This window comes from Pelophylax lessonae, assembly GCF_965119305.1.
Source record: "Pelophylax lessonae genome assembly, chromosome: 8".
Classification (NCBI taxonomy): Eukaryota; Metazoa; Chordata; class Amphibia; order Anura; family Ranidae; genus Pelophylax; species Pelophylax lessonae.
In genome coordinates, this window is record NC_138775.1 from 197824703 (window position 1) to 197852655 (window position 27953).

At 42.2% G+C, this 27953-nt stretch overlaps 1 protein-coding gene across 1 annotated transcript in view; it reads left to right on the plus strand.

Annotated features, from left to right (window-relative positions):
- HFM1 (helicase for meiosis 1) overlaps positions 1 to 27953 on the plus strand; it is a gene marked incomplete at its 5' end in the record, with an annotated part of 582583 nt that overhangs the window by 447253 nt on the left and 107377 nt on the right. The window contains one exon of the mRNA XM_082266347.1: positions 25524 to 25613. Within this exon, the coding sequence (XP_082122473.1) occupies positions 25524 to 25613 (90 nt within the window). The remainder of the gene's footprint in view (positions 1 to 25523; positions 25614 to 27953) is intronic.

The window sequence follows — 27953 nt, forward strand, 5'->3', positions numbered from 1 at the left end:
CTTACAGAATAGCTTACATTGCTGTGTAATCATTCAGAAAAGCATTAGTTAGCAAAAGAAGAAAGCAGACTATACACAATACTTTTATTCAAAATACATAGCCGCACATGAGATAGAACACATCCCATATAACAGTTTATTGGCATACATATACAGGAATAATAGCTGAATAGGAATTTCCAGTTATAAAAACGCGACCGCGATTCTCCCTATGCCAATACGGAATTCACTATTGTATCTGGCCGTAATTCTACGTCTGCATGTTTGCCTAGTTGAGGTCTTAATTATTGTAAGAGGGAGTAATTAAATGGGGAGCAAGCATTTCTAGGGGGCAGATTAAATTCCAACTGCAGGTGAGCAAAGGAAAAGAGTTTGGTGTATATCGTAAGGGATTTCAAACCTTTGTTTTGTAATTGTCATAAGATAAAAGGGTTCCTCTCTTGAAAGGCAGAATTGAAGTGGGGGTCTCCAAAAAATAAGGCCAAAGGACAAGTGGGCGACTACCATAAATCTCTTGGGGAGAGACCGATTGGGACCATAATACGCTTTGCAGATGGAAAGGAAGACTAGAGTGTTCCTCAAAGTAGAGCCAAGGGACATTGCTAACTGAGGCATTTCATTGAGCTAGCTGTGTGACTCTTACAGACAGGTAATATAGCCACAAATTAGGAGGGCTTAATCCTGCTAGGTATTGAGGTCTAAACAGGAGAGACCTGCCAAATCTGGGTTTTCTATCATGCCACACAAATCTGTTGATATCCCTGACTTTACATATTTTGTATAGTCCATAAGATCAGGTGAGAGAACAACTGGTGATGGTGCACACATGAAATTTGCATTAGTGATGCTTTTGAAATAGACATGGGGGAAGCATATGAAGACTATTGTGCTGATCTATAAAAAGAGACTTTAATTGCATTGGACTTTTATTATTTATTACTTAAAAGGCTGGTAATGCTTCTTAAAATTATCTTGGCGTGTTTTTGGTAATTTTTTGGCTGTTTCCACTGTCCTATCACTCCAGACCCCCCAAAATGTGATAGGTAGTCAGGAAATTAGATATGTAGTTTATGTATCTAGAATGCCTGAAGATGCTCCTTGGATTTTGGGCCCCTCTGTGTGGCTAGGCTGTGAGAAAATCTCACATGGTATCTCCATACTTAGGAGGAGTAGTAGAATGTGTTTTGAGTTGTAATTCTAAGAATACCCATGCTGTGTGTTAAAAATACCTTATTAAATGAAAACGTTGTGTAAACGTATACATTTTCATTTTCTTCCTGCATTTTCCAAAAACATGTGGCAAAAAAATTGAATTTAATTTATTTTCTTACATCACGGGACACAGAGCCATATTTATAACATATGGGTTATATAGGCTACCTATAGGTGAAATACACTGGCAAACAATCAGAATTGATGACCCCCTATATAACCCCGCCCACACTGGAAGTACCTCAGTTTTTTCGCCAGTGTCTAAAAGGTGAAGGTCGCTGTGGAGAGGAGCTCCACATGTTTGTTATGTTTCAAAGAAGAAGAAAGAAGATTATGCTGTGATACCCCAATCAAAGATCATTGAATCTAAGGGGTTAGCTATCCGATCCATCAAATAACAGTCAATGGACTAAAAAGATCATACTCGTTGCAATGCTGTCCTTTTTAGGCACTGGACCCTGGTGTTATGTTGCTGGTGGTAACCTGACGGCAGAGGAAGATCCGAGAGAATGGTCAAACAAGCCGGGGTCAGGACGGGCAGCAGACAAGTGGAGTCAGGGACGAGCCATAGATCAACAGGAGATCAGCAGGAAACAGGTCACAGGTTCAGGAAACAACGGCAGGAGCTGTAGACAAGACAGCAAAGTCACAGTGCTGCTGAGGTGTTTAAATAAGGCAGCCTGTTGCCAATTACTGCAATTAGTCTGCACTAGGTTAACCCTTTGATAGCAGATTCATGACAGTACATCAGTGTGCACAGGGAGCGTTCCTAACATTGCCCCCCCCCCCCTTAAGGGCAACCTCCGGGTGCCCAACAAGCTCCTTTTTTGTGGATGAGCACGAAAAAAATGCTTGGATTAAGTCCGCAGCATGGACGTTCCCTTTGGGCTCCCAGGAGTTCTCTTCCGGACCATAACCCTTCCACTTGATGAGAAACTGTAGCTGGTTGCCTTTCTTTCGACCTTCTACCACAGCCTCCACTTCATACTCCACATCTCCATCCACAATGACAGGTTCTGGAGTTACGGGACTTCTATCTGGAAAGTTATCGGTGACCACGGGCTTCAGTAAGGAAACATGAAATACGGGATGGATCCGTAGAGTATCGGGCAGGGATAGTTCATAGGACACATCGTTGAGTTTCCTTTTAACCGGGAATGGACCAACAAATCTGGGAGCCAACTTCTTATACGGGCAGGCCAAGCAGGGATTAGCCGTGGACAGCCAAACCGGGTCGTCAGGTTGAAGAATCAACTTCCCCTTCTCTCTCCTGTCGAAGATTCTTTTGGACGCTGTCTGGGCCTTGACTAAGATTTCCCACAGAATTAATTAGCTAGAACAGTTATTATTTCTGGAAAAGAAGTTGACAATGTCCTGGGCTACAGGATATCTGGTAAGAAGGAGGGATGAAACCCGTAATTAGCGAAGAAGGGAGATTGGCAAGTAACAGAGTGCTTGGAGTTGTTGTAGGCAGAAAATTCCGCAAATGGTAACAGGGCTACCCAGTCGTCCTGGGCAAAGGGGGTAAAACACCGCAGGTACTGCTCCAGGGTTTGGTTTGTCCTCTCAGTTTGTCCATTGGTCTGTGGGTGGTAAGCCGAGGACATAGACAACTCAATCTTTAACAGTTTACATAAAGCTTTCCAGAAGCGGAATGTCAATTGTACCCCTTTGTCAGAGATGATGTTCATGGGTACCCCGTGGAGTCTTAGGATCTCCCTAATAAAGATCTCTGCAGTCTCCCCTGCAGTGGGAGTACCCTTAAGGTGCAAAAAATGGGCCATTTTAGAAAGCCGATCTACTACCACAAAAATGGCAGAGCAGCCCGCTGAAGGTGGAAGTTCCACGATAAAATCCATGGAGATCGTTTGCCAAGGCCGATCAGGGATTGGAAGAGTTTAACCTGTCCTGTGGATAATGCCCAGGTTTTTAATGATCTACTAGATAAAAAGCTGGAATCTTTATTGAAAGCCTCCTTTGCAGTTGCAGGTTCTACAGTGCACCCAGCAGTAGCAGCCATAGGAGTGTGTCAGTCTTTGAAAGACCGCATAAAGCGAGTGTCCAAGACCGTTCCTTCTCAAGGAGAGTCTTTTGAAGATCTGTCAGATCTACCTCGCACTTTGTGTTTCACGGTAGATGCTCTTATGGACTCCATAAGGCAAAGATCACTGTTTGCGCTGATGACAGTGCATATGCGCAGAATCCTATGGTTAAAGAGCTGGTCTGCGGAATTACCATGTAAAAAATTACTGGCTAGCTTCCCCTTTAAGGGAGAACGCCTTTTGGTGGTGATCTGGATAAGTATATCCAAAAGATCTCGGGAGGGAAGAGTATGCTGCTACCTGCAAAAAATCTCCAGCACACATAATACCAGTGCTTTCAGCTCCAGGCAGTGGCGACGGCCTCAGCCGCCTGCATCCAGACCCAAGCCCTCAGGGCAAGGTCAGAAAAAGCCCTGGGCCCAGCTAAGTCTTCCTCTAAGCCCTCTAAGTGAAGGGGCGCCCCCAATTACTTGGGTGGGTGGAAGTCTCCTGCGCTTTTTAGGGGCATGGGTGGAGTTGATTCAAGACAACTGGATTGTCTCCACCATTTCACAGGGATACAAGCTGGAATTCCGGGTGTTCCCGCATCCTCGGTTTGAAAGGTCAAGTATACCAGCAGATCCCCTAAAAGAAAGCACTCTCTTTCAGGCATTGGACCAGCTGAGAGCTCAGAGGGTGATAACCGAGGTTCCAGAGAACAAAAGGTTTTCGGGGGTTTTACTCAAACCTATTCATGGTCCCCAAACCAAAGGGGGATGTGAGACCTATTTTGGAATTTAAGGCACTAAATCAGTTTCTGAAAGTTTGTTCGTTCCGCATGGAATCAATTCGTTCAGTCGTAACCTCCCTGCAGGGAGAGGAATTCCTAGCATCCATAGACATCAAGGATGCATATCTTCATGTGCCTATATTTCCGACCCATCAAAGTTTCCTGCGTTTTGCAAATGGAAACCATCCTTTTCAGTTTGTGGCCCTTCCCTTCGGGTTAGCCACAGCACCAAGAGTGTTCACAAAGATCCTGGCTCCAGTATTGGCTGTTCTAAGCTCCCGAGGGATATCAATTATAGCATATCTGGATGATCTATTACTAATAGATTGATCAGTGTCAGCTCTAAGCCAAAGCATCCTTCAGACTGTACATTTTTTGGAACGTCTGGGTTGGATACTGAACTTAGCAAAATCGGCATTACAGCCAGTCCAGCGTCTGGAATACCTGGGGCCTCTTGTCGACTCAGAGCAGGCAAAGATATTCTTGCCAGCAAGAAGGGTCTCAGATCTGAAGAATCAGGTTCGGTCTATAGTGAGACTGAGATATCCGTCTATACGTCTTTGCATGACGTTACTGGGGAAGATGGTGTCCATATTCGAGGCAATTCCCTATGCTCAATTCCACCCCAGACCCTTGCAGAACAACATTCTGTCTGCGTGGAACGGACAAGTTCAGTCTTTGGAACGGTTCATATCTCTGAGTCTGAATTTGGTGGTTGTTGACCATAAATCTGAAGAAGGGGAAATCCTTTATTCCAGTGACCTGGAAAGTGATGACTACGGACGCCAGTCTCTCCAGCTGGGGGGCAGTCCTAGAGGAAGCCTCTGTCCAGGGTAAGTGGTCTTGGGTACAGAGTCATCTCCCCATCAACATTTTGGAAATTCGTGCAGTCAGTCGGGTGCTGAAGTTCTGGACGCCCAGACTTCGGGGTCACCCTGTCAAGGTACAATCTGACAATGCCACGGCCGTGGCTTATGTCAACCATCAAGGAGGCACAAGGAGTCTTTCATCCTAGAAAGAGGTGGATTATTCCTGTCCTGTGCGGAGAAGTTTGTGCCATGCCTGACATCAGTATTCATTCCAGGAATAGAGAACTGGCAGGCAGATTACTTGAGCCATCAATAGATGTCTCTGGGGGAATGGTCCTTACATCCCGAGATTTTTCAATTGATTTGCCTACGCTGGGGGGTCCCAGACATAGATCTGTTGGCATCCAGGTTCAACAACAAATTGGAAAGATTTGTGTCAAGGACCAGGGATCCACTCGCAGTCAGAGTGGATGCTTTGGTGACTCCTTGGGAGGAGTATTCCCTGATCTATGCTTTTTCTCCAGTACAGCTGATATCGCGTCTGTTGCGCAGGATCCAGCTGGAGGGAAAAAACTTAATTCTGATAGCCCCGGCTTGGCCGAGGAGAATTTGGTATGCACAAATCCAAAAGATGGCAGTGACGAGGCCCTGGGTCCTTCCACTGTGTCCGGAATTGCTTTCTCAAGGCCCGATATTCCACCCTGCTGTACATTTGCTAAATTTGATGGCTTGGTTATTGAAGCCTTAATCTTGAAAGAGCAGGGTGTGTCTGGCCCAGAAGTTCATACACTGATAAACACCAGGAAGCCAGTCTCTAGAAATATTTATTACATGGTCTGGAAGTCCTACATTGCCTTGTGTGAAGCCAGGAAATGGCATCCCCGCACATATATCATCGGGAGAATTCTATCCTTCCTGCAAGCAGGGGTAGATATGAAATTAGCCCTGAGCACAATTAGAGGGCAGATTTCAGCTTTATCCAGGTACCGATCGCTTCCCATTCGTTGGTGCAAATCTTCTTCCAGAGAATATTATGTTTGCTTCCTCCAGTGAAGCCACCATTGTGTCCTTGGGACTTAAATTTGGTGTTGGCAGTTTTGCAAAAACAACCTTTTGAACCTCTGTGGCAGGATCCCCTGGTTCTTTTGACCAAGAAACTGGTCTTTTTGATTGCGATAACCTCAGCTAGAAGGGTATTGGAACTAGCAGCTCTTTCTTGTAAAGAACCATTCTTGATATTTTATCAAGATAGGGTGATTTTATGTCCTCACCCAGATTTTTTGCCCAAGGTAGTGTCTGCCTTTCATTTGAATCAGGCCATTATACTACCTTCATTTTTTCCAGATCCTTACTCAGAGGAGGAAAAGTTATTGCAGTTCCTTGATGTAATGCGTGCACTTAAATTTTATTTACAGGAAACGGCTCATATTCGTAAAATGGAGAGCTTGTTTGTGTTGCCAGAAGGCCCCAGAAAGGGGTTGCATGGTCTGGAAGTCCTACATTGCCTTGTGTGAAGCCTGGAAAGGCCCCAGGAAGGGGTTGGCAGCACAAACAAGCTTGTGTGCTGCCAGAAGGCCCCAGGAAGGGGTTGGCAGCACAAACAAGGTCTCCATTTTACGAATATGAGCCGTTTCCTGTAAATAAAATAAAAGAGTGTTCACAAAGATCCTGGCTCCAGTATTGGCTGTTCTAAGCTCCCGAGGGATATCAATTATAGGATATCTGGATGATCTATTACTAATAGATTGATCAGTGTCAGCTCTAAGCCAAAGCATCCTTCAGACTGTACATTTTTTGGAACGTCTGGGTTGGATACTGAACTTAGCAAAATCGGCATTACAGCCAGTCCAGCGTCTGGAATACCTGGGGCCTCTTATCGACACAGAGCAGGCAAAGATATTCTTGCCAGCAAGAAGGGTCTCAGATCTGAAGAATCGGGTTCGGTCTATAGTGAGAATGAGATATCCGTCTATACGTCTTTGCATGACGTTACTGGGGAAGATGGTGTCCATATTCGAGGCAATTCCCTATGCTCAATTCCACCCCAGACCCTTGCAGAACAACATTCTGTCTGCGTGGAACGGACAAGTTCAGTCTTTGGACCGGTTCATATCTCTGCTACCAAGAGTACGACAGAGTCTGAATTTGGTGGTTGTTGACCATAAATCTGAAGAAGGGGAAATCCTTTATTCCAGTGACCTGGAAAGTGATGACTACGGACGCCAGTCTCTCCAGCTGGGGGGCAGTCCTAGAGGAAGCCTCTGTCCAGGGGAAGTAGTCTTTGGTACAGAGTCATCTCCCCATCAACATTTTGGAAATTCGTGCAGTCAGTCGGGAGCTGAAGTTCTGGACGCCCAGACTTTCGGGTCACCCTGTCAAGGTACAATCTGACAATGCCACGGCCGTGGCTTATGTCAACCATCAAAGAGGCACAAGGAGTCTTTCATCCTAGAAAGAGGTGGATTATTCCTGTCCTGGGCGGAGAAGTTTGTGCCATGCCTGACATCAGTATTCATTCCAGGAATAGAGAACTGGCAGGCAGATTACTTGAGCCATCAATAGATGTCTCCGGGGGAATGGTCCTTACATCCCGAGATTTTTCAATTGATTTGCCTACGCTGGGGGGTCCAAGACATAGATCTGTTGGCATCCAGGTTCAACAACAAATTGGAAAGATTTGTGTCAAGGACCAGGGATCCACTCGCAGTCAGAGTGGATGCTTTGGTGACTCCTTGGGAGGAGTATTCCCTGATCTATGCTTTTCCTCCAGTACAGCTGATATCGCGTCTGTTGCGCAGGATCCAGCTGGAGGGAAAAACCGTAATTCTGATAGCCCCGGCTTGGCCGAGGAGAATTTGGTATGCACAAATCCAAAAGTTGGCAGTGACGAGGCCCTGGGTCCTTTCACTGTGTCCGGACTTGCTTTCTCAAGGCCCGATATTCCACCCTGCTGTACATTTGCTAAATTTGACGGCTTGGCTATTGAAGCCTTAATCTTGAAAGAGCAGGGTGTGTCTGGCCCAGCAGTTCATACACTGATAAACACCAGGAAGCCAGTCTCTAGAAATATTTATTACATGGTCTGGAAGTCCTACATTGCCTTGTGTGAAGCCAGGAAATGGCATCCCCGCACATATATAATCGGGAGAATTCTATCCTTCCTGCAAGCAGGGGTAGATATGAAATTAGCCCTGAGCACAATTAGAGGGCAGATTTCAGCTTTATCCAGGTACCGATCGCTTCCCATTCGTTGGTGCAAACCTTCGTCCAGAGAATATTATGTTTGCTTCCTCCAGTGAAGCCACCATTGTGTCCTTGGGACTTAAATTTGGTGTTGGCAGTTTTGCAAAAACAACCTTTTGAACCTCTGTGGCAGGATCCCCTGGTTCTTTTGACCAAGAAACTGGTCTTTTTGATTGCGATAACCTCGGCTAGAAGGGTATTGGAACTAGCAGCTCTTTCTTGTAAAGAACCATTCTTGATATTTTATCAAGATAGAGTGATTTTACGTCCTCACCCAGATTTTTTGCCCAAGGTAGTGTCTGCCTTTCATTTGAATCAGGCCATTATACTACCTTCGTTTTTTCCAGATCCTTATTTAGAGGAGGAAAAGTTATTGCATTCCCTTGTAATGTGTGCACTTAAATTTTATTTACAGGAAACGGCTCATATTCGTAAAATGGAGAGCTTGTTTGTGCTGCCAGAAGGCCCCAGGAAGGGGTTGGCAGCATCTAAGTCTATGATTTCCTGTTGGATTCCCCAGGTTATTACCCAGGCATATGGTTTAGTAGGAAAGGTTCCACCTTTTTCTGTAAAGGCACATTCTACCAGAGGAGTAGGTGCCTATTGGGCACATCGCCATCAAGCCTCTATGGCTCAGATTTGCAAGGCCGTGACCTGTTTGTCAGTGCATACGTTCACTCGTTTCTATACAGTGGATGTTGGGACCCAGGAGGAATCTGCTTTTGGCCACAGTGTACTGCAGGCAGCGGTGTAATCCTTCTGTTAAGGGTCAGATGGTGGTATTGTTTTTGTGTCCCCCTCCCCTCAGATGCATTGGTTTGGGACGTCCCGAATATTATGATTATGGCTCTGTGTCCCGTGATGTATAAAAATAAAAATAGATTTTTAATACAACTTACCTGTAAAATCCATTTCTTGAAGTACATCACGGGACACAGAGGTCCCTCCCCTCTTCTTTGGGGTCTTTTATTGCTTGCTACAAAACTGAGGTACTACCTGTGTGGGAAGGGTTATATAGGGGGTCATCAGTTCTGATTGGTTGCCAGTGTCCTTCACCTATAGGTGGCCTGTATAACCCATATGTTATGATTATGGCTGTGTCCTGTGATGTACTTCAAGAAATTGATTTTACAGGTAAGTTGTATTAAAAATCAATTTATTAAATGAAAACTTTGTGTAAACGTATACATTTTCATTTTCTTCCTGTTTTTTTCAAAAACTTGTGGCCAAAAATTGCATTTTCAAAAGACTCAAAATACCTTGGGGTGTTTACTTTTCAAAATGTGGTCATTTTGTGGGTTTTTCTCCTATCCTGGCACCTTAGGGACTCGATATATGATAGGTAGTCAGTAAATTAGACACGTAATTTAGGTTCCTTGAACACCCAAAGGCGTTCCTTGGATTTTGAGTGCCTCTATGCATCTTATGCATCTAAGCTGTGAAAAAGTCTCAAACATGTTATCCCATACTTCGGAGGAGTAGCAGAATGTGTTTGGGGTGTAATTGTAAGTATGCCAATGCTGTATGTTAGAAATAACTTGCTAGAATGACAATGTTTGTTTGTTTTTTCTAATTTATTTTTTCCCCAGATTTTTTTTTTTTTAAAAACTACCAAAAATGATAAATAAAACACACCATGCCACTTACATAATACCCTGGTTTTTGCACTTTTCAAAAGGGGTCATTTTGGGGTGTGCGTACGGTAGTGTCATTTTTGGGGCCTCAAGAAACAAGATAGGCAGTCCAGTCAGTACAACAGGATTGATCAATTTTTGAATGAATATATATATATATATATATATATATATATATATATATATATATATTGTGACGGTGTTCACCGTCACTGAAATTTAAGGACAGATGGGTGATGGTTTGGATTGCTTCATATTTGTCAGCAAGGTCTCCATGTAGAAATATTGAGATTTGTTCCCATTTGCCATGAGGTCTCTGACCAGGAAGTACAACTGCTAATATGGTCATTCCAGGAAGTTCAATGTGGAGACTGACTGTCTAACAATGTTGCTTTTGTCTGAGGTGGCTTTCCATTCACCTATTGTCGGGTGTGCTAATGAACTCACCTGTTGTCTGCTAAGGGATGTATTGACACTCTGAGTAATGTGTATTGGGGGCTTGTTATGTAACCATTGTTCTGTGTCTGGCTATTGTGTACATTGATTGTCCCCTGGGGGCTTCTGTCTCATTACACATAACAGTCCTTCTAATCAAGCCATTTGGACCAATCCCTGCTGACTCATTTTCAAGTCCTCATTTGCATGGCTAAGGAGGACCTGAAGGAGAACGGCATGTACTGTGCAATTGACCAATGGGAAAGCGGTTGTTGGGGGCAGAATGTTCCAAATTCTGTATAAAAGTGTGCTGTGTACTTCCAATAAATCTTCTTCCTGTTTGAACTTACATACAGCCTGCCTGGTGTTTGTTCTAATGGATTCCGAACGGCACATAGCTGTAGTTCGGATCCCGGAGCCTTGGTTGACCGAACAATCAGACGTTGCGATCTGCAAGCTGACTCACTAGAAGCAGAGGAGTGTCGGGAGAGCGGAAGCGAGCGAGCAAGGGTCTCGTCACATTGGTTGGCAGCGGTGGGATTTGCTCTCCAGTTACTGGGACACTCCAAACCACCACAGTCAATGACCAGCTATGCAGCATGCAGGAGAGCCACGCTGAAAGACTTACTTGAGAGCCGCGGAGGGACCGGTGGGACAAAGAACAAGGCCACCCTGATCAGTGAGCTAGCCGAGATTGATCAGAGGGAGGGTGATGCAGGACCCCGGACAGTTGAAGGCTTGTTTCAGCAACGAGTTCGAGAGTGGTTGGCATTATATGGTGCTAACCCATCAGAGACCGCCATACAGAATGCCTTAGAGACATCCAGCTGCAGGATGAGCGACAAGAGAAAGAACTAGAATGACAAGAGAGGGAACGATAGCGGCAACATGAGCAGAGAATGGCAGAAATACAGCAATCGGAGAAAACGCCTAAAGATGCAGTGACTTTCCGTAAGTTGCCCTTTCGGGCGTTCAAACTATTTAAGGAAGGAGAGGAGGAAATTGAAGCATTCCTGCAGGACTTTGAGAGACTATGCCAGATACATGAAGTACTGTCCCAAGATTGGGTCGTCTTACTGGCGAGTAATTTAACTGGCAGAGCGGCGGATGCATATCGGGCCCTGGAGGACAAGGACGCTAAAGACTACGACCGGGTAAAAGAAGCTTTGCTAGCCCGATTTGCCATTACACCCGAAGCCAGCCGGATTAAGTTTCGAGAATCCCGGAAACAAACCAACACAACATACGTGGAGTGGGCACATCGTCTGCAGCGGAACCTTAAGAGCTGGTTCCAGGGAAGCCACGCTCATACCATAGAGGACATCACCCAGCTGGTACTATTAGAACAGCTCTTTAACCACACCCCTCCGGTAGTATGGGATTGGGTGCGAGATAAGCAACCACAGACGGTACAGCAAGCGGCTACTTTGGCCGATGAATATCTGGACTCTCGAAGGTCAGGCGAAAACGAGCGCTATCCACTATCTCGGCCCAGTTTACCAGCCTCTAAGCCGACTTCAGTACCTCAGTGGTCTGCCTCTAGACCCCCAGCCCGACCCAACCCTCCTACCGGACCTAAGTGCTATACCTGTAACCGAACCGGTCATCTGCAACGATATTGCCCTACCCAATCCACGAGGTATCGAGAGACTAATCATCCATCCAGACCAGCGGCTCATTGCTTCCAGAATGAGCCCAACCATCGAGATGTTCAGGAAGAGTGCGGCAAACTTTTTGAAGCGGATCCTGTCCAAGCTGCTGCCGGAGATAATCGGCAGCACCATCGCCAGGCAGTATGGGTTAATGGGCAGCCGGCCCAGGGACTCCGCGATTCCGGGGCTATGATTACCCTCATCCAGCCTCACATGATTCCCCAGTAAGCCCGGACCGGCCAGACTGTTGCAGTCAGGGTAGCAGGGGGCAAGGTGCTACGTTTATCCACCGCCCAAGTCCTCTTGGATTGGGGCTCAGGGGAGCGATATGTGCGAGTGGGATTACTACGCGAGTTACCCGCAGAAGTACTTTTGGGGAACGATTTGGGCCATTTAACTTCCTCGTATGCCCCAGAGGCCGCCATGGCCGGGACCACCAGACGTCACAGCCACAGTCGCTCTCCCATGTCAAATCGAAGGCGGCATATAGGAAATAGAGTAAGTTCGGCAAATCCTGATCCTAACTGCTGTTTGGGCGTGTTTGGCCTAAGTCTTTACACAACGGAGCGAGATCTAAGAGAAGTATTTTCAAAATATGGTCCAATAGCTGATGTATCCTTTGTGTATGATCAGCAATCTCAACGTCCCAGGGGTTTCTCGTTTGTCTACTTTGAAAATGTTGAAGAAGCAAAGGAGGCAAAAGAACGTGCAAATGGAATGGAACTTGATGGAAGACACATACGTGTAGATTTCTCAATTACAAAAAGGCCCCACACCCCTACACCAGGAATATACATGGGAATGCGGAGGGGTTATCCCGGCAGACAGACCTGGAACCGTAAGACTGCTTTTCCAACATCCTCGAGTTGACCTGTTCGGGGTCCCGCTGTGGCTGTTGGACTGTTTCCCAGGGGAAGATATGTGACGGTGTTCACCGTCACTGAAATTTAAGGACAGATGGGTGATGGTTTGGATTGCTTCATATTTGTCAGCAAGGTCTCCATGTAGAAATATTGAGATTTGTTCCCATTTGCCATGAGGTCTCTGACCAGGAAGTACAACTGCTAATATGGTCATTCCAGGAAGTTCAATGAGGAGACTGACTGTCTAACAATGTTGCTTTTGTCTGAGGTGGCTTTCCATTCACCTATTGTCGGGTGTGCTAATGAACTCACCTGTTGTCTGCTAAGGGATGTATTGACACTCTGAGTAATGTGTATTGGGGGCTTGTTATGGAACCATTGTTCTGTGTCTGGCTATTGTGTACATTGATTGTCCCCTGGGGGCTTCTGTCTCATTACACATAACAGTCCTTCTAATCAAGCCATTTGGACCAATCCCTGCTGACTCATTTTCAAGTCCTCATTTGCATGGCCAAGGAGGACCTGAAGGAGAACGGCATGTACTGTACAATTGACCAATGGGAAAGCGGTTGTTGGGGGCAGGATGTTCCAAATTCTGTATAAAAGTGTGCTGTGTACTTCCAATAAATCGTCTTCCTGTTTGAACTTACATACAGCCTGCCTGGTGTTTGTTCTAATGGATTCCGAATGGCACATAGCTGTAGTTCGGATCCCGGAGCCTTGGTTGACCGAACCATGAGACGTTGCGATCTGCAAGCTGACTCACTAAAAGCAGAGGAGTGTCGGGAGAGCGTAAGCGAGCGAGCAAGGGTCTCGTCACATATATATAATTATATATATGTATAAATATATATACAATAGTTTGTAGACTCTATAACTTTCAAACAGACTAAATAATATACACAGATTTTTTTCCACCAAAGAAATGTAGCAGAAAACATTTTGGAAGAAAGATTATGTGCAAAGTTTTATAACAGAAACTTAGAAAAACTATTTATTCCTATTTCCTTTTATATAGTAAAAAGTAGAAAACTCAGAGGTAATTAAGATAATTAAAGAAAGCTATATCTGTCTCAAAAAAGGATATAAAATTATTTGGGTACAGTGTTGCAGGACTGAGTAATTGTCATTCAAAGTGACAGCGCTGAAATCTGAAAAATGGCCTGGACTGGAAAGGGGTGAAACAGGCTGCTCTACAAGTTGTTAAATACCCTCCACTCCATATTTAGGCTGTGCCTGAATAGTGTCACATTTGGGGGGGGGGGGGGGGGGGGTTGGTTCAGACAGGGAAAGTTGCTAATCTCCAACAAACACCATGGGGATAGATGATTTGGGAGGCCCTGGCAGAGGACTATTAAAAGGCAGCTACAGCTGCAAATTTCTACCAAAATAGGAATGAATGAAAGTCCTTGTATCTGAGCTGGTGCCATAGAAACCTACAGTACATCAATATTATGTTAACAAACGCCTTCAATGCAGGATTAGAGTAGCAGAAACAACTGACCACACCAAAAAGGTAATTTTTATTCAATAATTGCCATCAGCCACCCCTAACAGCAGTAAAATATATTTGTTATCATTAAAGTATCTGCTGCCACTGCCTGGAGGCATTGTGACCAATGTTCCCTCTAATTTTTTACTGTGCTGAGCAAATAAAAAAATTTCTGAGCGCAAACCTTTAGATTGAGCAATTGGGGGGGGGGGGGGGGACGTCAATGCAGAGTGACCAGCTTGCTCCAATAAACTGCAGAGTGCCACAGCAATGCCCCCAATAAACTGCAGAGTGCCACAGCAATGCCCCCAATAAACTGCAGAGTGCCACAGCAATGCCCCCAATAAACTGCAGAGTGCCACAGCAATGCCCCCAATAAACTGCAGAGTGCCACAGCAATGCCCCCAATAAACTGCAGAGTGCCACAGCAATGCCCCCAATACATTGCAGAGTGCCACAGCAATGCCCCCAATACATTGCAGAGTGCCACAGCAATGCCCCCAATACATTGCAGAGTGCCACAGCAATGCCCCCAATAAACTGCAGAGTGCCACAGCATTGCCCCCAATAAACTGCAGAGTGCCACATCAATGCCCCCAATAAACTGCAGAGTGCCACATCAATGCCCCCAATAAACTGCAGAGTACCACAGCATTGCCCCCAATAAACTGCAGAGTGTCACAGCATTGCCCCCAATAAATTGCAGAGTGCCACAGCATTGCCCCCAATAAACTGCAGAGTGCCACAGCATTGCCCCCAATAAACTGCAGAGTGTCACAGCAATGCCCCCAATAAACTGCAGAGTGCCACAGCAATGCCCCCAATAAACTGCAGAGTGCCACAGCAATGCCCCCAATAAACTGCAGAGTGCCACAGCAATGCCCCCAATAAACTGCAGAGTGCCACAGCAATGCCCCCAATAAACTGCAGAGTGCCACAGCAATGCCCCCAATAAACTGCAGAGTGCCACAGCAATGCCCCCAATAAACTGCAGAGTGCCACAGCAATGCCCCCAATAAACTGCAGAGTGCCACAGCAATGCCCCCAATAAATTGCAGAGTGTCACAGCAATGCCCCCAATACATTGCAGAGTGCCACAGCAATGCCCCCAATACATTGCAGAGTGCCACAGCAATGCCCCCAATACATTGCAGAGTGCCACAGCAATGCCCCCAATACATTGCAGAGTGCCACAGCATTGCCCCCAATAAACTGCAGAGTGCCACAGCATTGCCCCCAATAAACTGCAGAGTGCCACAGCAATGCCCCCAATAAAATGCAGAGTGCCACAGCAATGCCCCCAATAAAATGCAGAGTGCCACAGCATTGCCCCCAATAAAATGCAGAGTGCCACAGCATTGCCCCCAATAAAATGCAGAGTGCCACAGCATTGCCCCCAATAAAATGCAGAGTGCCACAGCATTGCCCCCAATAAAATGCAGAGTGCCACAGCAATGCCCCCAATACATTGCAGAGTGCCACAGCAATGCCCCCAATACATTGCAGAGTGCCACAGCAATGCCCCCAATACATTGCAGAGTGCCACAGCAATGCCCCCAATACATTGCAGAGTGCCACAGCAATGCCCCCAATAAACTGCAGAGTGCCACAGCATTGCCCCCAATAAACTGCAGAGTGCCACAGCATTGCCCCCAATAAAATGCAGAGTGCCACAGCAATGCCCCCAATAAATTGCAGAGTGCCACAGCAATGCCCCCCCGCGACCCCGTGCACTTACCTCACGGACGGTCACGGCACTCTGTCTTCAGTCCCCGGCTTCCAGCTTCCCGCGTCTCCATCCTCCCGAGTCCCGGTGCCTCCTCCTCGGCCAATGGCATGAAGTTGGCCTTTCGGCCAATCAGGAAGCGGGAGGACCCGCTCCCTGATTGGCCAGGAGGAGGACCCGTATGACAATAGCGAATTTTCATTCGCTATTGTCACACGATGGGCGTGCTCTCGGGGTGCACGCTCTGCTCCCTGGCCGCTCCGTCTGCGGCTGCGCCGTCTAACTAGGTGCTTGCGCGGGACGTAATTTCCACTGCGCGTCCGCGCACGCGCGCACCTTAAAGGGAACACTGATTGTGACTGTAGTCTGCGTTCCATCAATGATCTAAATACAGTTAGGGAAATGGCATTGTTCTAGAAACACTAAGGGAAGACCAAACATTACTAACAAAGAATGATAATACACTGCCGAAAAGTTAACAAAATGAAGTTGAAACATCTTTCTGCCTGGAATCTATTTATTGACTTTCATGAATTATCATCTGGCCTATATCGAACACATGAGGCTAATAGCAAGCACCACCCAAACTGCACAATATGCATGAAAACACATTATTGACACAAGCAAAACCCACAGACACATGTTCAAAAATGCATGACAATGCACCATGACGTGTCCAAAACTTACCGAAACAAAAAGGCACAAGTCTGAATGGGCACTAATAGTTTAAAGACCACCATGTCTGCTGACATATTTTAAGGTTTTTTGTGAACATCATAAGCATTCAGAAAATTATTTTGAAAGTTTGTTTTTCGTATGTAGCTCTTAATAGAGTTATGCTTGTGACTATTAACCCTTGCACTGCCTTTATTATTTCAAGTGATATGAAGATACTGTATGTGTATGAGAGTTTATTGCACAGATTTATTTAGTAGGAATCCTGACTTGTTATTTTTATTGGTTTTCTTTAGGATACACGTAAGGCTTCATGCACACTGGACGTTTTTACAGCTGCTGTTTTTGGCGTCAGACGTTTTTTTCTGAAGCCAGTAAACTCCCCAGCATGTTATCCTATGTGTCCATGCACACATATGCTGTTATCAGCAGTTTTTGGCAGGGGTATTTTCTGGCTGGAAACCCCCCCCCCCTTCAGAACTAGTAGGTTTTAGGAGGCGTATTTCATCTGTAAAAAACACTCTAATTCTAATAAAAGCTGAAAAACACTGCCATTCTGCTAAAAAACGCTACAGCTGAAAAACACTGAAAAACGCTACTGCAAAAAAAGCTGAAAAGCTCCTTCTACAGCTACAGATTTCTACTGACATTTTGATAATGTCCAGTGTGCATGAGGCCTAAGTATTATTGTTTTTAATGAACTATAATCACAAGGAAGGAATCATGGTGGCCTATTTTTATATAGGGTGTTTCTATGTACTATAAACCTTATAATTGGTCAATACATCTAAATGACCACAGCTGTATTGCAGATACAGCTAAGGTGCACATTTTGTTTCCAATCACAAAGAGACATTGTAGTGGGTATTAGCAGTAACAGTGTCTTCTGTGTACAATATTTAAAAAACAAATAATAATAATTGCTTAATAAAAATTTGGCGAAGGCGCCTAGCCCTAATAAAGAGATATTAAAACCTGCTGCCCTTTTAATTGTTAAAAACAATAAATAGGTATAGATAATTGGTAAAAAGGCGCTGGTGATCTTTTTGTGATATTAAAAAATATTTTCCATACAAAACATAAATAGTGTATATATAAATAGTCAATAGTAAAGTGCAGGTGCTATCCTTTACTTATGCAGGAAAATTAAATTATTCAAGTGCTTGCTAGTGTATTCACATAATACATTAATATACCATAATAGTGCATATAAAATCAATAAATCCAATTAGTAAAGTGCAAGTGCTATCCTTTACTTGTGCAAAAAATTTTTTTTAGCTTATCCAGTGCTTATTAGTGCATACACATAATAAATTTATATAGCATACAATAAATATATGTGCCCACTAGTACCGTGCTAAAATAAGTGATAAAAAGTGCTTAAATAATTAAATAGTCCAAGACAATTCATGCAAAAAACAATTCCCGTGCAGGTTTAATTGCTTGGATCTGTAGTGCTCCAGGTGGTAGGGTGTGTCACTCGTTGCCTCTTACCAAAATGAAGCAGGTCGCAAGGACCCCCAACGCCTGTGATCCCTTTATCTAGGTGGATCAGACCTCTAAATCGACTCCTTTTTTCCGAGTATCCTGCTCCTTTTCTTTTTGTGCGTGACTTGTACATGAATCAGTACATTCCGCATGTATAAAGACACACAAAAAATGCCAAAAATAGTGTAATATTGTTTGCTTTAATGAAATATATAAAAAACATATAGTTGGCTTCTTACATTTCGGTGTGCCCTCCTGGCACTGGGCAATTGGGCAGAAAGTGGCTTGCGGGTATTAGGATGACACCTTATCCGAGGATCTGCAGCTCCCTCCCGTGTCTCCTGTTTCCCTGCTCACTTGCGGCGGTCGCAGCGTCCCAGCCTATGCTCCAAACTGCCTGTACTTCCTACTTCCGGGTTTAGCAGAGACCACAATGCATTTCGCGATGCTTGCGTCATCAGGCGTTCTCTGCTACCCGGACTGTCTACACTAAATATCGCTGGCTGCAATGTGATGGGCTAATGCAGGATTCCTTCTGGAACCTCCCTCCATCGCACTGCCATTCACTCTTATTACTCATTGTCAGCCGACACTTTAAAACCTTTACTTTATTATCGAATCAACATAAAAAATCAACTTTCTAAAATATATCTTTTACTTAGTCAGTTAGGACTATTTAAAACTCGGATCTTTAATACAATTTTGCTGTGTATATCCCGGGGGTATGTTTCCTATTACCCGCATCCACTACTACAGTTTCATTGATATACATCCATAACTATTATTTTCACATATTTCTACATATATTTAGATCCATAAATTTAAAAAATATTTTAGATCATTTTTAAAATCATTTTAAAAGGATTTTATATATTTTCCTTATTTAAATACTGATTTTGTCCTTATCGCCATCTAGTGGATAATAATGGGAAGGGTTTTCAATCAATTATTATTTTTTCATGGGAGAGCTAATATATTATCATAATTTTATTGGAGAACCAATTTACTAATATATACATAAGGGTATAATGTTCATATAAAATAAATATTAATAGTCATATAAAATCAATATTAATAATTATAAATATTGTTTATATTAAAAATTTACAAATCAAAAATTAATAATTTCATTTCAAGGGATATTAAATTCTTTAAAATTATTATTTAAAATTATTTAGAAATTATTAAGAAAGCAGTTTAAGTCTATATCCGCATTTAACCCCATTGGTTTTAATGTTTTCAATCTATGTATCCATAATGTTTCGTTCTGTGATATCATTTTCCTCATATCTGAGCCTCTCCAATGGTTGAATATTCTGTCTATTCCTCAAAACCAAAGAAGGGAAGGATCTTGATTATGATGTGTTCTAAAATGATTGGACAGGCTGTGTTTCTTGAAACCTTTCTTTATGTTATCAACATGTTCTCCTATTCTGATAGCTAAGGTGCGGGTAGTGCGTCCAATATATTTCAGCCCACATGGGCATATACACATGTAGGTGACAAATCTTGTATCACAAGTAATGAATTGTTTTATTTCAAACTCACGATTGTCTGATGAAAAGAACTTGTGTTCTACCCTTTTCTTATGCTTGCTTATCCTACACGCCTTGCATCTTCTGCACCTAAAAAAAACATTTTTTGCGAAGAACATCTGTTGTCTTTTAGGTGGGTCTGGTACATTTTTTGATAAAATATTGCGTAATCCTGGGGCTCTTTTATAAATAAATTTCGGTTTTTTAGGGAGGAGTGTTTTCAATGTATCATCTCTTAGAAGGATGTGCCAATTTTTCTTTATACACTGTTCAACTTCTTTATATTGCGTGTTAAAACCTGTAATAAAAGCCAAATCATAGGTAAAATTTTCTTTTTGCTTCTTCTTTTTATTCTTTAGGAGATCTTCTCTTTTTACTTCCGATATTTTCTTTTGAATATTTTTCAATTCTTTTTCTTTATATCCTTTTTCTTTAAATCGTTCAATTAATTTATCTGTTTGTGTGTTGTAGTCCTTCAAGTCTGTGCAATTCCTTCTTATTCGTGTGAATTGCCCTTTTGGTATCGCTTGTATCCAAGCCGGGTGGTGGCAACTTTTTTTGGAAATATATCCGTTTGTGTCGACTTTCTTAAAATAGGTTCTTGTATTTAAAGTGCCGTTGTGCTTGTAAATTTCCAAGTCTAAAAATTTTACTGTATTTTTATTCATATTTCCTGTAAATTTTATCTGGTATTGGTTTTCATTGATCCTTTTAAAAAATTGCACAAGGGATTCTTGGGATCCTTCCCATACTACCAAGACATCATCCAGATATCGGCGGTAATATTTCAGCTGTCGTGGGAATTTAGAGTAAATTTCTTCTTCTTCCCATTTTGCTAGAAAAATATTGGCTACTCTGGGAGCATAACGTGCTCCCATGGCTATACCCTTTATCTGGTTGTAATATTCACCTTTATACCAGAAATGGTGATTCGACATAGCCATATTTAAACCTTCCAACAGGAATTCTCTCTGGGAATCTTTTAAGTTGGTATATTTCTCTAAAGCCCATTTCGTTGCGTTTAATACGTCTTTTTGTTTGATGTTCGTATATAGTGATTCCACATCAATCGACGCCAATATTGTTTCTTCAGTGACCTTTATATTCTCTAATGAGGTTATTGTTTCCTTGGTGTCTTTTAAAAAAGATCTCCCAATGGCAGCTATGGGCTGCAAAAATATATCCAGATATTCCCCGATCCTAGCATATAGTGAATCTATGCCATTAATTATTGGTCTTCCCGGTGGCTGTTGTAGATTCTTGTGGATCTTCAGGATCTGGTATATCACTGGCATGCGTGGGGCCTTGATATTCAAATATTTTCCTTCTTTTTTATTTAAAAGTCCTTTTTTGGTTCCTTTATTGATCCATTGTGTCATTTTAGCTTTTAATTTATTAGTTGGATTTCCAGATAATTTTAAATAAGTTTCTTGGTCATTTACAATGCGATCCAACTCTTTTACGTAATCCTCTTTAAGGATCACCAAACCACCTCCTTTATCGGCTGTTCTAATAATAATGTTTTTCCTTTTTATCAGACTTCTGATACCATCCCAAACTTCTTTAGTGCTTTTGTTTGACTTTCTTTTCAATGTTTGTACTTCTTTTTGGACAATATTCCTAAAAACTTGAATATATTGGTATGTACTCGATTTAGGGTTGAATACTGACTTGTTACGAAGCTGAGTATGTTCGTATTCTGGTTCATCTTCCTCTCCTATTCCTTTTTTCTTTTGTTCTGCGAAAAACTTCTTAATATTTAATTTACGTGTAAATTTCTCCAGATCAATATAAGTCTCAAAATGATCAAAACGACAGCTGAAATATTACCGCCGATATCTGGATAATGTCTTGGTAGTATGGGAAGGATCCCAAGAATCCCTTGTGCAATTTTTTAAAAGGATCAATGAAAACCAATACCAGATAAAATTTACAGGAAATATGAATAAAAATACAGTACAATTTTTAGACTTGGAAATTTACAAGCACAACGGCACTTTAAATACAAGAACCTATTTTAAGAAATTCGACACAAACGGATATATTTCCAAAAAAAGTTGCCACCACCCGGCTTGGATACAAGCGATACCAAAAGGGCAATTCACACGAATAAGAAGGAATTGCACAGACTTGAAGGACTACAACACACAAACAGATAAATTAATTGAACGATTTAAAGAAAAAGGATATAAAGAAAAAGAATTGAAAAATATTCAAAAGAAAATATCGGAAGTAAAAAGAGAAGATCTCCTAAAGAATAAAAAGAAGAAGCAAAAAGAAAATTTTACCTATGATTTGGCTTTTATTACGGGTTTTAACACGCAATATAAAGAAGTTGAACAGTGTATAAAGAAAAATTGGCACATCCTTCTAAGAGATGATACATTGAAAACACTCCTCCCTAAAAAAACGAAATTTATTTATAAAAGAGCCCCAGGATTACGCAATATTTTATCAAAAAATGTACAAGACCCACCTAAAAGACAACAGATGTTCTTCGCAAAAAATGTTTTTTTTAGGTGCAGAAGATGCAAGGCGTGTAGGATAAGCAAGCATAAGAAAAGGGTAGAACACAAGTTCTTTTCATCAGACAATCGTGAGTTTGAAATAAAACAATTCATTACTTGTGATACAAGATTTGTCACCTACATGTGTATATGCCCATGTGGGCTGAAATATATTGGACGCACTACCCGCACCTTAGCTATCAGAATAGGAGAACATGTTGATAACATAAAGAAAGGTTTCAAGAAACACAGCCTGTCCAATCATTTTAGAACACATCATAATCAAGATCCTTCCCTTCTTTGGTTTTGTGGAATAGACAGAATATTCAACCATTGGAGAGGCTCAGATATGAGGAAAATGATATCACAGAACGAAACATTATGGATACATAGATTGAAAACATTAAAACCAATGGGGTTAAATGCAGATATAGACTTAAACTGCTTTCTTAATAATTTCTAAATAATTTTAAATAATAATTTTAAAGAATTTAATATCCCTTGAAATGAAATTATTAATTTTTGATTTGTAAATTTTTAATATAAACAATATTTATAATTATTAATATTGATTTTATATGACTATTAATATTTATTTTATATGAACATAATACCCTTATGTATATATTAGTAAATTGGTTCTCCAATAAAATTATGATAATATATTAGCTCTCCCATGAAAAAATAATAATTGATTGAAAACCCTTCCCATTATTATCCACTAGATGGCGATAAGGACAAAATCAGTATTTAAATAAGGAAAATATATAAAATCCTTTTAAAATGATTTTAAAAATGATCTAAAATATTTTTTAAATTTATGGATCTAAATATATGTAGAAATATGTGAAAATAATAGTTATGGATGTATATCAATGAAACTGTAGTAGTGGATGCGGGTAATAGGAAACATACCCCCGGGATATACACAGCAAAATTGTATTAAAGATCCGAGTTTTAAATAGTCCTAACTGACTAAGTAAAAGATATATTTTAGAAAGTTGATTTTTTTATGTTGATTCGATAATAAAGTAAAGGTTTTAAAGTGTCGGCTAACAATGAGTAATAAGAGTGAATGGCAGTGCGATGGAGGGAGGTTCCAGAAGGAATCCTGCATTAGCCAATCACATTGCAGCCAGCGATATTTAGTGTAGACAGTCCGGGTAGCAGAGACCGCCTGATGACGCAAGAATCGCAAAATGCATTGTGGTCTCTGCTAAACCCGGAAGTAGGAAGTACAGGCAGTTTGGAGCATAGGCTGGGTGTAATGTTCTGGTACCTCTGGTACCCTTGTTCCATATTTCTCCTTTGCTAATTGCGTCCCATCTTGTGTAACAAGAGACGCATATACCTTTAAGACCGGATGACATCATTGCCGAGCGCCGCTATGAGCGGCTATTTCAATCGCCGGCTTTCTCTCACTCATCGCTCGTTCAAACCACATGTTCACCGCACCTTCTCCTGTGAAGTCGGAGCTGCTGACATTCCCTTTGCTGAACTGACGCCGGAACATCGCCGCTGATCCGTATCTCGCTACGGGATCACCTCTCTATCTATGGACATTGTTACTACTAACCTATCTAAGTGATAAGTACCCCACAGGGGATTCCTTACTAACCAATCTCCTACTGTCATCTACTACAATTACCAGGACTATCTATCTATTCCATACCATCTGCATAGACTGTTAGCTCTTGGGACTACCTTCAACTATCCTTGCACTAGGTTACTCTGTCTAAGTATACTCCATCTGTGTCCTCTTACCATCTGCACTATACTAGACATCAGAACCTATCTGCTTTACCATCACCTGCAACTCTCCTAATATTACTCCTAGTAATCACCATACAACCTGTCTCTCATCTATACATTCTCATATGTTCTATCCCTCCACTAAAACATCTGATTGAGTATATGTATATTGCATAACAGGCTGTACACCGTGATGAAGTCCTGAGAGTTGGATAGGTTTATTCAACAGTATCTCTACAAGGCTACTGAGTGTGATAATTCTGCAGCTGAAAATCCATCCATTAACAAAAACGCATGAACGTTACACTGGGACGCTGCGACCGCCGCAAGTGAGCAGGGAAACAGGAGACACGGGAGGGAGCTGCAGATCCTCGGATAAGGTGTCATCCTAATACCCGCAAGCCACTTTCTGCCCAATTGCCCAGTGCCAGGAGGGCACACCGAAATGTAAGAAGCCAACTATATGTTTTTTATATATTTCATTAAAGCAAACAATATTACACTATTTTTGGCATTTTTTGTGTGTCTTTATACATGCGGAATGTACTGATTCATGTACGAGTAACGCACAAAAAGAAAAGGAGCAGGATACTCGGAAAAAAGGAGTCGATTTAGAGGTCTGATCCACCTAGATAAAGGGATCACAGGCGTTGGGGGTCCTTGCGACCTGCTTCATTTTAGTAAGAGGCAACGAGTGACACACCCCACCACCTGGAGCACTACAGATCCAAGCAATTAAACCTGCACGGGAATTTTTTTTTGCATGAATTGTCTTGGACTATTTAATTATTTAAGCACTTTTTATCACTTATTTTAGCACGGTACTAGTGGGCACATATATTTATTGTATGCTATATAAATTTATTATGTGTATGCACTAATAAGCACTGGATAAGCTAAAATATTTTTTTTGCACAAGTAAAGGATAGCACTTGCACTTTACTAATTGGATTTATTGATTTTATATGCACTATTATGGTATATTAATGTATTATGTGAATACACTAGCAAGCACTTGAATAATTTAATTTTCCTGCATAAGTAAAGGATAGCACCTGCACTTTACTATTGACTATTTATATATAAACTATTTATGTTTTGTATGGAAAATATTTTTTAATATTTTTTAATATCACAAAAAGATCACCAGCGCCTTTTTACCAATTATCTATAAATAATAATAATAAAGTGGTTGTAAACCTAAAACATGAAATATAAACAAAGCATATCTATCTATAGTGTGCACTTGTCTCAATTAAAAGCACCAAGGGTCATTTCTGTCTTCTGCTTTGTTCCTGACACCAAGAGAAAAATGGTGATGGGAGGGACCTCCAGCAGACTAGCAGCATGAGCTCTGTTGCTGTGTGAAGAGGGGCATGTCTCCCTCCAATCAGCTCTCAGACCTCTCCTCACTGAACTCTACAGAGTGTAACTTCAACTCTCCGTCCCTTGTTGTCTGAACTCTCCGACAAGCTTATAAATGTAGCACTTTGAACAGATGCAGAGAAGAGAAGACTGCAGATAAACAGATACAACTGGCAGTATGTAGGAGGTTTTGTTTAATCTCTATGTATCTACTAAGGATAGTCCCTTCACTGGATGTATGTAACTGGTTTACATGTATTTTATATATTTATAATTTGTTAAACTTAATAGATCTGACACATTTTAGTCTTCTGTAAAATGCAGGATGCCCTAGCTCACCAACAGTGCTAAAAGCTGGTATGAGAGAATGTAACCATCACTGCAAAAATAAGGAGGCCTGTGGTCATGAATGCTGTAAGTTTACTATGTGATACTTCTGAACTCTGTGTGTTACTTAATCCTGACACCTGAACTCTATGCTTTACATTCTCTCCAACCATAGCAGCATAGGCTCACTGTTATCACAAATTGGTCACACCCACAATTCACCCAGTCATTTTCATTCTTATGGTGCCCAAGGAATTTTTTGTCTTTATACCTTCAATGTCTGCCTCTTGTTTCCAAAATCTGTGACCAGTTGTTTAAAACTAGTCTGACAGTTTGGATGGCCCAGAATCTAAGCTTGCAAAAAGTGTTTTCATGTACTGAGCACCTATCCTCTGTACCTCTCTGACAGGAAGGTTGCACAGCTTTAGGTTGCTGGCAATTTCTTTTTTTTTTTTTTTTTTTCCATAAAGGCAATTTCTATGCGTGTTCTGCTGGGGAATGCTGCCTTGGTTTACATTGAAAAATGTTGACTTATCACTAAATACTCAATCACAATTTCCAACATTTCAAAACAATCTCAAGGGACCTGTTTTTTTACTCTGTTTCAGAAAGCCATTGTAGGCTGAGAATGTACTTTATTTCAAGGCATTCATTTAAATAAAGTGTGGTTTTATAAGAGGCAACTTAATGCCATACTTTACCCACTTGCCTCTCTGCCACAGTACATTTACTGTGGCAGGGCAGCAGGAGCTGGCTCAGTCCCATATACAGTATATACAGGTTATATACGGATTAGGAGCACACTGGTGAGAAGTACAAAATGTATGATTGTATGTGCAGGATAGGAATGCAGAGGGTATCATGGTGTGGGGGGGGGGGGGGGTTGTTGTACAAGACAGTGAGTATTATGTGTAGGGGATAAAAGTTTGATGTCAGGCACTGGCAGCATAATACAGGGAAGGAGTGAGGAGGGGTAATTGTGGCCAGTGTATGCAGTAGAGGAGTACATAGTGTATGACAGTGGGTAGTATGTGCAGGAGAGAATTGTGGAGAATATGACAGCAGGCAGTATTCGCAGAAGAGCAGTATGGAGTACGGATGGTATGGAGGTGGGTAGGATTTTGGGGAGAAGAGTGCAAAGGATATGCATATTCACATTGCATTGTGTGACCAGCTCTAGGTTTTACTCAGCAAGCATGACTGTCATTTGACAAAGGGGAGTGGAGCGAAGCAGGGGGGAGTGAGAACAGAGTGTGTGAGTTAGGTTATCAAGGAATGTCTGTTAGTGGGGGGTTGTTAGGTAGTCAGAGTAATATCAGCATGTGGAAGGTGGAGCACTTGGGGAATGATGTCTGTTAGATGAGTATTGGGGTGTGAGGCGAGCTGTGGGGGTGAGTCAGTTATGGAGGGATATCTTTTAGAGGGGGTGTCTATGGCATGGCCAGGTAAAGTTGTTGGGGAGGTGGGGGATGAAAAGTGACCAGAATAATGTCTGGCAGCTAGGGGTAGGAAGTCCCTAGGGGTGATGCCTGCAAGCTGGAGGTGTGAAGTGACCTGCAAATGATGTAAGCTGGGTGAAGTTGCAGGCTGAGAAGTGGCCAGATAGTCATGTGTGCAAGATTTGGGTGGAGGTGGCCAGGGAAATAAGTAATAAATCATTTCAGCCTTTCAATTTCTCTGCCAGTCATGTCATAAATCATTTATAGATTAACACAATGTTAATGTTTAGACAAGTGCTAGATATAGAAGTACCGCAACCATGTATTTGGAATAGTCTAGTTGGGAGAAAAAGTAAGGTCTACACCCAGTGTTAAGCCTGTTGCACCACCACTGCCATCTCACATGTACACCAAGCCAATTTTGCAGAGTTTTTGAGTGTACCCCATCAGCCTTGGCACTTTGCAGGTGTTGGTGCTGCCTGCCAGGTACCCTTTTTAACCACTTGCCTACAGTGCACTTTCACCCCCTTCCTTCCCAGGCCAATTTTTAGCTTTCAGCGCTGTCACACTTTGAATGACAATTGCGCGGTCATGCTACACTGTACCCATATGAAATTTTTAGCGTTTTTTCACACAAATAGAGCTTTCTTTTGGAGGTATTTAATCACCTCTGGGTTTTTTATTTCTTACAAAAACAAAAGGAAAAAAAGACAGAAAATTTTGAAAAAAAAAAAAAGTTTTTCTTATTTTTTGTGAGTAAATTTTGAAAATAAATAATTTTTCTCCTTTACTGATGTGTGCTGATGAGGCGGCACTGATGGGCACTGATAGGCTGCACTGATGGGCACTGATGAGGTGGCACTTATGGGCACTGATGAGGTGGCACTTATGGGCACTGATGAGGTGGCACTTATATGCTACACTGATGGGCACTGATAGTTGGCGGCACTGATGAGCACTGATAGGTGGCACTGATGAGCACTGAGAG